Genomic DNA, 12,856 nt, shown 5'->3' on the forward strand with positions numbered 1-12,856 from the left:
GAACTTAATTCAAGATATTTGAATCAATCTGGAAATGTTTTAGAAGAATCTTCGACCATCTAACGAGAAGTCATTTTTATTCTGCATCAGTGGCCAACCTTAAAAATTCAGAAGGTGGGATTTAAACACTAATTTGTTTTGTTAATACTGTAGTATGTCAACCCAGTTGGGTTCCAGTTTTTTTTCCTATGAAACTGGCACACACAAACACTCTTGTTAGGTACACTTATGCTACTAGAACTGCAAGCCCTGATCATTAAAAAAGTTTCTAATGTCTAGAATGTTGGGATCATTTTGACCCAGTTCTAGATAAAACTCATAATTGAGGACCAAAGAACTTACTTTCACATTTATGAAATATCCAGGTAATGACTCAAAAGTCAAAACGTAGAGAGTTACATGTTTGAAAATTCAAAGTTTTAAAGTGAAGTGTCTCTGTTAAAAGTTCCCTGCAAACTACACTACACAGTGCTGGCTGCAGGGGGGAAAGAAAAACAAAGGGAAAAAAAAAAGGTCACCAACCTGAATTAAGTTCACAAGGCGACAGTGACAGTATTTTCTTAATAACCACCTCCCTCCATCCCCCAACAAAAAAACCAGACTGATTAGGATTAAAAACTGGACACCAAAGAATTCCTGGAGTACAATCTTAATGGGGGGGGGGGGGGGCAGGGGAGGTTGAAACCCTCCCCACAAAATTTAGAGAAAGGTAACTTTCTGTAAATACTAATATCAAGTATAATACTAAAATAAACTCTTAGTACTAAAATTGACTGAGTTCATCTCAAATGTTGAGGAATTTTTTTTTTTTTTTTTTTTACTCTACTAAACCCACATGATACATTTAGGACTCATAATTATCCAAAGATATTTCAAGTAGCAAAAAACAGTTTCTGTGTACCGGACAGGTGAGATACTACTGAGATGAGTTAGCTCAGATCAAAAATGGAGAATGCAGCACTGCACCTGAACAGAGGTGTGTGAACAACAGAGCACAGCCTGCCTTCCAGGCCTTGCGTTACTCCATTTACTCCAAGACTAAGCCGCTCAAATCAGGAGTCATCAAAATGACACACATTAAAGAAGTTTTCTCTATAACATCCCAAGTCTCTGGCGAACTCCAACGTAAAACCCACTACCACACGTCACAAAAACTAAAGAAAACAACACAAAAGCTACAGGTGGAAATATGTCTAAAGGTGATCTGAAGATCCTCTGGAACATCTTAGTAAGTGCAAAGGAATACAACGCTTGATATGTGTAATAATGTTGAGGGGGGAAAAAAGGCAAGTAAGAGAAAAAAATCCGTGAAGACTACAGAAAGTCCAGGGAATAAGAATAGATCAAAGTTCTCACACTGCCAATTTTACAAGTCTAAAGTAAAGAACTTAGCAAAATCCTCAATCTTTGCAGGTTATCTGAAACTCAGGACACATTTTTCCCATAAAAGCAAAGAATCCAAAGCATTTGCCACATCCTTACATTTTCACCCTCTGAAACGAAGTCTACTTAGAAACATGCTTTAGAAGTTCTCTACAAACTCCTAGGGTACATTTAACTCCATTATGCACTCTCACTGGCAGATGGAGGGATGACGTTGAGTTAAAGAGATGCTCCGGAGTAAGGGGGAACATCTTGTGGACTGTCAGATGGCCAGCCATTCTTCCTCTTCATTATCCTGGCACCTCAAACAACTACGACGGCAAAAGAGAAGATCGCTAGCCATCAAGACAGCACCAAACTAATTATAAGAAGGGGATGACGGAGGGAAGTCTCCCCGAATTTCCTTTGACAAAAGGGTTTTAGTCCACAACTGAGTGAAGTTAAGAATTGTAGAGCTTTTTTCACACTCAAGTATGGATCTCCAAATAGGTTTAAAGCATAAAAAGACAAACACACACAACTACCGAACCTAACACACATTTTAAACTTTTGTATGATCAGTTTATCTTTGCAGTTCATGACTGGGGTGCTTACAACTTCTAATTTTGATTTCCAACTACAGAACTCCACACAATCGGGTATCTCCACCCCCCTCCCCCCCAAAGAGAAAGTGACTACAAACTGCAAAGAAAATGCCTCTGCTCTCTCCCAACCTAAAACCCCAGTTTCAGACATTTTGGTCTCACACGAAAGAAACGGGAGATGTAAAATGAACTGCGCTCCATATTGATTCTTAAGGCAAATAAAAAGGGGGGAAAAAAACCCCCTAGGGATGGTAGGTAAAATAATCGGAACCAAATTTCAGCTTTGACATTAAACCTTATCACACCAAACCTGAAATCCTGGATCACACACACACACAAATAAAACCAAGATTTTTTAAACCCTCATCCTCAACAGAAAATCTTGTGCCAAAAAGAGAAAATTTTGAAAAGGAAGAGTGAAAAGTAGAGAAAACAGAGTAAGTGCAATCAAGGAGAAAGGATTCGCAATTCCTCATTTCTCAACAAAAAAATTCAAAGTAAAATTGCAAAAAAAAAAAAAAAAAAAAGCCTTACACACAAATGCACTGGCATTTCAAAAATTAAACTGCACGGAAGCAACAATAAAGGCTATTTCCACAGCACCACTCAAGAGCTCTAATTCCAGAACACACACCGATATGACATAGTGTTGCAACGAATGTATTAGGAAGCAAAGAAAATGGTTGGGCTACTGGACGTCTTCGACCAGCTCATTCAAACACCTTTAAAATTAACCAAGAGGAAGAGAACTAAGAAGAGAAAAAGGGAGAAAATATGGAAGAAGAAAGGTGCACCGAGCAAAAAAGATGAAGGGGGGGATGTGGAAGGCCAGGGCTCCTGGGACTAACCTGTGCCATCGCTGGCCGACGCCGAGAGGGCCGGAGATGAGAGTTTAGGCCGCTTGGCTGAAGGCGGCCCCGGTTCCACCACATTCTCGGCCATTTTTAATTCTTTCGGAGATACAGGCGAGGAAAACGAGAATCCTCGGGAAATCTCTTCTTCGGCCGGGGCTCCCCGCCCCGCTCCCTGGGGTGGGCTTGGGGGGCTCCGCCGGCCCCCGAAGGGGGTGGGGGGGAAGTTCCTTTTTCTCTTCGCCGGGTCGCGGTGGCCGAAGAGGGATGCGGACTCGATAGGAAAGGTAGGGGCAAGTGCGAGGGGCCGGGCCTGGGCCCAGGCCCGGAGGAGGGCACAGGAGCACAAATCCGCCGAGCGCGTCCGCTGCGGCGAATTCCCGAGAACTCGCGGCTCTAGAGGCGCAGTCCCCGGCCCGCCACGGCCGGCCCCTGCCCAGCCGAGGTCTCTCGGAGCTCCGCCGCCGCCATCAGCCTCTTCCTCCTCGGCGCTGTCCTCCTCCTTCTCATCGCCACAAGGAGGCGGGGGCGAAAAGGGGGGAGAGGAGGAGGCGACGAGAGACACTCACCTCCTCCCGGTGCCCCCTCCCGGACCTGCGCCCCCACCCTCCGAGCCCTCCTCCTGCCGCCGCGCTCCGCGCCGCCGCCGCACCGGCCCCTAATGGCCGCAGAGAGCTCGCCCGAGCCGAGAGCCAGGCTGGCGCCGCCGCCTCACATCGCGCGGCGGAGGCGCGGCGAGGACGCCGGGCGCGGAGCTCGCCGGTCCAGAGGGCCGAGGGGGCCGGGCCGAGCAGCGCCGCCCGCCCGCGCCGACGCCGAGCCCACCGAGGAGGCCCCGCTCCGCCGGGCGGCGCAGGCGGCCTCTCCTCGCGCCGCGCTCTCCTCCTTCGCCCTCCTCTCCCGCGGCACAGAAATAAATACGGCCGCCGCTACGGCCCCCACCCCCGGCGGCCAGGTGCCGGGAGCGCCCGCCCCCCGGGGCTCCGCTCGGGGCCGCCCTCGGCGGCGGGCGAAGGCGCCGCGGGGCGCGGGGTTATGTAATGGTCCCCCCTAGGCGTCGACGCCGGCCCGGCTGCCGGGCCGCGGTGGGGGTGTGTGCGGACGGGAGGGGGCTACGGGTCGCCTCAGCCCGTGCGCCCCGGGCCCCCTGCCACTGTCTCGGCCCCTGCCGCCTGTCTCCGGCCCGGCTCGCCTCCGCACTCTGGCTCCCGCTGTCCGCACTCCGCCCGGCGTCCCGCTTGCCCACTCTAGCCCGCTCCCTCTCGCCCTCTCTCCCCCCCAGCCTAGCACACAAACAAGATGGCGGCTGTTGTTTCTTCCCTCTGCCGAATCCTCCTTACAGGCTAGCGGTAGCAGCGGCGGCCGGAAATGAGCCAAGGGGGGGTGAAAAAAAGGGGAGGGGTTGGGCCTCCGGAGGGAGGTGGCGAGGGGGCGGGGCCTTGGCCCGAGCCGCTCACACAATGGGGGAAGAGGACCCGGGGGCGGAGCCAGTTCCAATCACGGGATCCGCCCAAGGCCCCAACGCGGTTGGCGCTTCCGCAAACTCCCCCGGCGTCACCCGGTGGCTCCCTTTAAAGGGGAGGACTTGAAGGGGGGGGGGGGGGGGCGGTTTGGGGGCCGACTCGGGATCTATTTTCAGTCGGTGGACACTTGCGGGGGAAGGTGCCTGGGTTGGGTCTCTGCGTAGGGGAGCGGTGGGAATTGGGGGTGACGGAGTCCGGGAGCTACGCCGGGGAAGGCGCCAAGTCACCGCGCAGGTGGCCGAATAGGAGTGCCGTGGGGATAGCCCTGCGTCCAGGGCCCTTGGGCGGTCTTCCGAACCCCGGTTGAATCAACCAGGCAGGGGGTACTCCGTCGTCGGCCAGTGTCGTGGGCCAGAGACCCAGTGCATCCTCTCTCCTCCATCGCTTTTCCGGAGGGAACGTCTCACGTCCAAAAAATCACACTGATGATGAGTTGTTTCCCTTTTCTCCAAATTTTACAATTTGTTTTACAATAAGCCTATATTATTTTGGTAATCAGAAAACAAAAATCGCAGCAGTGGAAAGACGCTTTAGGACCAGACCTAAATTTGTTTCTTGCCCACCACGTGTCCACTCGCTCCTACAGGGTTGCACTCTCACCAAAGGAGACTTGAATTCTTTTTCTGAGTGCATGTGAGACCTGAAGACATTTTATGGTACTACTTTTCACCCACCTCCAGTAGGCTAGCTTAATAAAAGCCCACGTCTAGGTAGTACCTTAAAGATACTGTAGATATGGACAAGGGCAAAAACGTAAGGTGCTAAAGATAATCTAAGCACGGACAAAAGCAAAAATGTAACTACGAGGAAAATTCTTGAATATAAATAAAGTGTGTGTGACAACACAGTTTTGCAGAGGAGGGCCTCGCTAGCATGCTTTCACATTCCTACACATCACAGGATTCCGCTGTGTTTGGCCTTGGGTAAATTGGTACTTGAGGAGGTGGCAAGGTTGTTAGTGTTTCCCCAAGGAAACCCCCAAACCAGTATCTATGGAGATAGTTTAAAGCGTTTCACTCATTTTAAATCTCATGCTCCTTCGTTGGTGTTTGCTTGTTGTTGAGTTTACTTTGTCGTCGTTGTTGTTTATTCTTTAAAGTGAACGATGAAGAGAATCAATGAGCCAGGAGTCAGGTATTTACTGGAGCAACCCAGGTTGCCAACAGGGATGACTTCTGTCCTGTGATGTTCAGGCCTAATTCACCCCTACTGCAGTGGAGAAGCATTTACTGCGAAGATTAAACATGATCATTTGTGGATAACACTTACCACAGTATTTGGCACACAGTAGCACTCAATACCTCAATACAGCTTAGCTGTTCCTAGCCATTCGTTCTAAAATTAAATAGAAAAGGGCTCTACTAGGTGTGGCCGCAACAAAGTTTTTCCCAAGCGCTTGTTATCAAGGGAAGAAGTCTTCACAAACTTGGGTTGCTCCTGCAAATGTGAATGTGGCCGGGTTTTGAAAGTGCCGCATATCCGCGCAAGGAATTATTGATTTATATACACTTCCAAAATGTTGTCAGTGTTTGTAAGAAAATACTTTTATTTCTATTCTACATTTAATAACATCTGTTCCTGAAAAAAATTTTAGTAGCCCATATTGGCAAGAACATGGAGAATTGGTATTTTCATACACTGTTAGTGGGGATAGAGTAGAGAACAAATATTTAGATTCATGCCAAATGCTTATAGATTTTGAAAACCCCAGTATCTCTTGAATGTTTTCTTTCTTTTTTTTTTTTTTAACATTTGTTCTTGAGGGTGGGGTGCAGAGAGAGGGAGACACAGAATGAAGTGGGCTCCAAGCTCTGAGCTGTCAGCACAGAGCCTGACGCGGGGCTCGAGCTCACAAACCACGAGATCATGATCTGAGCCGAAGTCAGACTGAGCCACCCAGGTGCCCCAATTTTTTAAAATGTTTAACATATTTTTTTTACCACAAAACAAAACAAGCAATGAAACAGCCTTGCCATGATGGGATATCATGCCGTCATTTAAAAATGAGCAGGTATGAGGTACCTGGGTGGCTCAGTTGGTTAAGCATCTGACTTCAAGTCAGGTCATGATCTCACGATTTGTGAGTTCGAGCCCTGTGTTGGGGTCTGTGCTGACAGCTCAGAGCCTTGAGCCTGCTTCCAATTCTGTGTCTCCCTCTCTCTCTGCCCCTCCCTTGCTCATGCTCTGTCTCTCTTTCAAGAATAAACATCAATAATAAAAATAAAAATGAGCAGGTAGGTGTTGGGTTGGGGGGATGGGCAGAGGGCATTAAGGAGGGCACTTGGTGGGATGAGTACTGGGTGTTAACTTTAAGTGATGCATCACTAAATTCTACTCCTGAAATCATTACTACACTATATGTTAACTAACTTGGATGTAAATTTAAAAAAAGAACAGGTAGTATGTACTATCATAGAAAGATATCCCTATATTGCTAAGGACAAAAAAAAAATTATAACACAGCAGGTCTAGAATGGCTCTACTTTTATAAATGTAATTAATATTAATAATGGATTGATTGGAAGCTGAGAGGATATGCACCAAACTTTCAACAGTGTTGGAGTAAGAGAAGTGTTACGGGGAGCTTTCACTCTACGTTATATATGTTTGTGGGGTGTGAAATCAGAACTAAAAACATTTTTTTAAAAAGCCGTCAATGGTTCCTCTTTGCCCATAGGATAAAGGTTCATGTACAAGCAACGGCCCTTGTCTACCTGTCTCATTTCTCTCAACTTCCCTCCTTGCAGCAAAATGGAATTATTTCTACGCTTCTTGTGCCCATGCTCTCTCTGTCTTTGGGACATTCACACATAGTCCTTCTGCCTGAAACACCCACCACCCCCACCTCTTTTGTCCACCTAATTCCCAATCACTCTTCAGGTCTCAGCTTACACATCCCTTTTCCTGTAAAGCCCTTCCTGATCTCCTTGAATCCTGGTTGCAGACCTCTCCCCTGCCCTCCCATGGCAAGCATCCTATACTTCTGAATCGCCTCCATTTCACACTGTGTTATAGTTCTTGTTGGCCTTTTCTGGTGACATCAGGAAGGGTGACCGTGTTGTCCATCTCTCCCTCTCCCAGCTCCTAACTCAGGACGTGATGCATGAGCAGGAGAGGAGCAGAGAGAGGGGGAGAGAGAATCACGCACAAGCAGAGGAGGAGCAGAGAGAGCAAATCCCCAGCAGGCTCTGTAGCCCAATGTGGGGCTGGAACTCACAAACCATGAGATCATGACCTGAGCTGAAGTCAAGAGTCGGACACTTAACTGACTGAACCACCCAGGCACCCCTCAACTCAAACTTCTTGAACAAACAAATAGATACCATCAATTTGTCAATCTGGTCTGAGTGTGTGGGTCTCTCTGTCCATCCTTTTATTCAACTGCAGCGACAAGGACACAGTCTATCTTACCTGCCTATCAGGTATAGCCAATCTTCCTCTCTCCTGGAATCTTGAATATCTTGACCCAGGTTTTTTATAATTATCACAGAAGGAGAATAAGTGTTTGTATTCATTAATGATTTGGGAAACTGAGACTCTGAAGCAAATAAAATGTCCTTTGTGAGATCCCAAACTGAGGCAAAAGGAAGACTTGAACTCAGGTTTTCCAACATCACATACAGGCCTCTTTCCACTGAACCCTCAGGGCAGGAAGCCGGTCTTATGCTTTCTCATGCCTCTGGTACCTAGTATAGGAACTCCTGCAGGATTCATAGCCAATGAGTGTCTGTTGAATGAAGGAAGCAAGGAAGAAGGAAGGAAGGAAGGAAGGAAGGAAGGAAGGAAGGAAGGAAGGAAGGAAGGAAGGAAGGAAGGAAGGAAGAAGAAGAAAGTTATACACATAAACATATACTCAAACACACACATTCACAAAACCTTTTCTATAAAATTGGAACATACAGGGCCAAAACCACCAAAGCAGCCACAGAACTTGTAACTTTCTGTATTGAGCCTGGTGTCCCACCATAAGGACTGAAGTAAACTGCCAGCAAGCAAGAATTTGTAATCTTTACACCCCAAAACCAGCCTTTCCTGATCATCATCTCTGTGCCCAACATTTTGCTGGGTATTATGGATTCCAAGATGGAGAAGACATTATTCCTGTCCTCTGGGCACCCCATCCAGTTGGAGAGAAACCCATAGTGATAGTTACCAAACAGAGTGATGATGGCTCTCTCAAGGCAATCAAGGATGGATAATTCATGAGCAACACACTTGTTACATTGGTTACTAAGACTGGAGCGTATGCTAATGAGAGGGCCCCGGGTAGGAGAGGACGCTGCAAAAGTGGCCAGGCCAGGCCACAAAAGACCATGTGGCCATACTGGGAAATTTGGACTGAGACCTGTTTTTTATTTGGAATATGTGGTCATTTGATCTACAAATTAGAACATCTGTACAGTAATTCAGTGGGATATTAAAATATGTTAGCAGTATTATAAATAAAGACCTGGTTGACTTCAAAATAAGAAAACCATGACCTAAAATGTGGTCCTTTGTATTCTAAAAGGGTTCTCCAAAGGATGGCAAAAACGACAGACATGCAAATAAGATGTTTTCAATGCCTTGTACCCCTAAGCTGATGGTAACTATTGCCACAATGTGTGGGCCTATCAGACTGTGACTTTACCTAAAGAATCTCAAAATAGCTCTGCTCTGCTCTCTGCGGCAGGCAAGCGTCTGCTCTATTCGGCAGTAGCTCATTCTTTACTATTGTTGCTATGTGACAAACTATTGGCTCTCACTGTTAATCTAAGCCTGCCAGAGAAGGAGGGCAGGCAGAGGGCTTTGGGAGAAGCATCTTTCCTAGAATCTAATGTAACAAACGTGTCCTGAGAATTTCCTAGGTACTCTCACGGTACCTGGTCCTGAAGATACAGATATCCAGTTCGGATGACTGAATACTTACTGCGTAGTTCCTATACGGAGGCACTTGACTGGGCTCCCAACAATGTAAAGATAAATAAAATTCACATGGTTTCTGCCCTCAGTTTCTCACTATCTAGTGGTAGAGATAGTCTTATAAACAGGAAACTATGATCTAGTATACCAGATTAGATAGATAGAGGGTCACGTGGGTGGCTCAGTCAGTTAAGTGTCCAACACTTGATTTTGGCTTGGGTCATGATCTCGTGGTTTGTGAGATCAAGCCCTGCATCAGACTCTGTGCTGACAGCACAGAGCCTACTTGGGATTCTCTCTCTCCCTCTCTCTCTGCCCCTTCCCTGCTTATGCTCTCTCTCTCTCTCTCAAAATAAATAAATAAACTTAAAAAAAAAGATGCAATAATAGAATGTTGAGTGCTATATGAATACTCAGATGGGTGCTTTGGATGGGTTCAGCTTTGGACATAGTGATGTTCTTGTGGGACACCCAGATGGACATCTCCCATGGACAGATGGACATACAGGTCTATAGGTAAATGAGACTCAGTCCTCGCCCTGGAGGGTCTTGTTATTGAGTGAAAGAGACAGAAATGTAAATACAAAGATCAATTATAATGCTCACAATTCACTCAAAGATGATGGTACAACTACCTTGGCCTGGAAGTGTTGATGTCTCTCTAGGAGACAGCCTAGGAGCTGAGCCTTGAATGAATCAGAGTGGCTATCCTGGTAAAACAAAACAAAACAAACAAAACAAACAAAAACCCCTATGGGAAATAATCGAACAACTCTTTGGCTCTGCAGTCCAGGCACAGGTAAAGGGAGAGTGCCCAGAGGTGGCACAGCAAATACCATAAAGCCCGAACCCTGGACTATGGGCACTGTGGCTTCCTGGGAGCTACATGTATGGCATCACCTGATGACAAGAGATATCTTAGGGTGCTGAGGTCATTAGAGGCATACAAAGCAGCAAACCCAGCGTTCTATACTCTGCCACCCTGAAAAACATCTCCTTCTCCAGGACTTCAGGTGCATCTCCCCGAGACACTGGAGGAATATTTGCCTTGTCTTCCTACCTGCAGGTTTCTTCTTTGGATTACTGCTTTCACTCATCTTGGCATAAATCAAAGTCAGAGCAATTACATGTCAGTCTAAATCAACATTCTTACCCATCCTTGAACCTCAATTAAATTCTGTGTTTTGACCCAGCTCAGCTTTCCAGGTAAGGGAAACAGACTCTACAAAGGCTTGATGAAGTCACTGTTGCTGTAGCTAATAATGTATGGAAAAGCTGGTAGGAGATTCATGAAGTCGTTTTTTAATTTTTCAAAAATGAGAAAGGGGCACCTGGCTGGCTCAGTTGGTGGAGCATGCAACTCTTGATCTCAGTGGTCATGAGTTTGAGACCCATGTTGGCTGTAGGGGTTACTTAGGGGCGCCTGGGTGGCGCAGTCGGTTGGGCGTCCGACTTCAGCCAGGTCACGATCTCGCGGTCCGTGAGTTCGAGCCCCGCGTCGGGCTCTGGGCTGATGGCTCTGGGCTGATGGCTCGGAGCCTGGAGCCTGTTTCCGATTCTGTGTCTCCCTCTCTCTCTCTGCCCCTCCCCCGTTCATGCTCTGTCTCTCTCTGTCCCAAAAGTAAAATAAAAAAACGTAGAAAAAAAAATAGTTTTAAAGTAAATACATAAAATGTTTTTTAAAAAAAAAAAGGTGTATTTTTTTTCCTCCTACTCTTGTCCCTTAGTCAATTAGGGCCCCACCCCAATCATTGTTACCACTTTCTCCCATATGCTTCCAGACCTAAGCAGTACATGTTTGAGCAAATAAGTTTATATTTCTTTATATTTTATTTTAAATGTTTATTTGTGAGAGGGAGAGAGAGAGTGAAGGAGGAGCAAAAATGTTTATTTGTGAGAGGGAGAGAGAGAGAATCCCATGAAGGCTCTCTGTGCAGAGCCCGATGCAGGGATCCATCCCACGAACCGCGAGATCCTGACCTGAGCCAAAATCAAGAGTCACTTAACCGACTGAGCCACCCGGGCCCCCAACTTTTTTCTTTTTATTTAAATGGTATATATGTGCTCTTCTGAACTTTCAAATTATTTTTTTTAATTGTGATATACATCATACATACAGAGGAGTGTGTGAAACATACATGTACAGTTTAAAGGCAAAGCTAACCCTTGTGTAATCATCATCTAGACCGTGTCATAAAATATGCCCAATATTTAGCTGTCCTGCCCAGGGCTGTATTGGCCTCTCGTCACATACCCCTTGCTTCTCAGAAGCATAGCCACTACACTGATTTCAGCCATTACCATTCCCTTGCCTTTTTAATATAGCTTTCCCTCCTATGTATGCATCACCAGGCACTGTAGCATAGTTTCACCCAGTTTTGACCTTTATATAAAGGAAATCATAATCTTCAGGTGGACAAAACATAAGAGACTCTTAAATGTGGAGAACAAACAGAGGGTAACTGGAGGGGTTGGGGGGGGATGGGCTAAATGGGTAAGGGACATTAAGGAATCTACTCCTGAAATCATTGCTGCACTATATGATAACTAACTTGAATGTAAATTAAAAAATATATATATTAAAAAAGGTGTAAAAAAAAAAAAAAGGAAATCATAGCCTTCTTTTGTGATGTACTTACTTAGCTGAACATTCTTATGCAACCCAGTCATGTTGATGCATGAAGTTGTGATTTGTCTATTCTATTGCTTAAATGGTTTTCCACTCTTTTAATAAACCACAATTTATTTTTCCATTTTACTGTGGATGGACATTCAAAGCTTTTCATTTTTGTTCTATTAGAAACAGTTCTGCTCTGGGCGCCTGGGTGGTTCAGTCAGTTAAGCCTCCGACTTTGGCTCAAGTCGTGATCTCATGGTTCCTGGGTTTGAGCCCTGAGTCAGGCTCTGTGCTGACGGCTTGGAGCCTGGAGCCTGCTTTGGATTGTCTGTCTGTCTGTCTGTCTCTCTCTCTCTCTCTCTGCCCCTCCCCCGCTCATGCTCTGTCTCTCTGTGTCTCTCAAAAATGAATAAACATTAAAAAAATTTTGGAAAAAAAAAAGGAAACAGTTCTGCTCTGAACTGGTGCACACGGGCAAGGAGTATAGGTCCTAGGACTGGAATTGCTGGCCTATGTAGTATTCATAAATTCAGTTTCTCTGAGCAGTTACCCAGTTTATATTCCTGCCAACAGCGGATGAGAGCTCCTATCATTCTGCTTTGTTGACACCATTTGGTATTGTCAGATTTCTTACTTTTTTTAAGTTTATTTATTCTGAGAGAGAGAGAGAGGGAGAGCTTGCATGTGAGCAGGGGAGGGACAGAGAAAGACATGGAGAGAGAATCCCAAGCAGGCTCCACACTGTCAGCGCAGAGCCCAATGCAGGGCTTGATCCCATGAACCACAGGATCATGACCTGAGCCGAAACCAAGAGTCAGACACTTAATGGACTGAGCCACCCAGGCACCACTAGATTTTTTTTTTTAATTAAAATTTTTTTAATTTATTTAAATTCAAGTTAGTTAACATATAGTGTAATATTGGCTTCAGGAGTAGAATTTAGTGATTCCTCACTTACATATACCACCCAGTGCTCATCTCAGCACCCGGATTTCT

The 12,856-nt window shown here is 46.1% G+C and overlaps 1 protein-coding gene across 1 annotated transcript in view; it reads right to left on the minus strand.

Annotated features, from left to right (window-relative positions):
• Positions 1–4,158, minus strand: part of EP300 (E1A binding protein p300) — an 85,267-nt gene extending 81,109 nt beyond the window's left edge. The window contains exon 1 of the mRNA XM_058741206.1: positions 2,816–4,158. Coding sequence (XP_058597189.1) covers positions 2,816–2,909 — 94 coding nt within the window. The 5' untranslated portion in view covers positions 2,910–4,158. The remainder of the gene's footprint in view (positions 1–2,815) is intronic.
• Positions 4,159–12,856: the final 8,698 nt, after the last annotated feature.

Source organism: Neofelis nebulosa, chromosome 8, assembly GCF_028018385.1.
Source record: "Neofelis nebulosa isolate mNeoNeb1 chromosome 8, mNeoNeb1.pri, whole genome shotgun sequence".
NCBI lineage: Eukaryota > Metazoa > Chordata > Mammalia > Carnivora > Felidae > Neofelis > Neofelis nebulosa.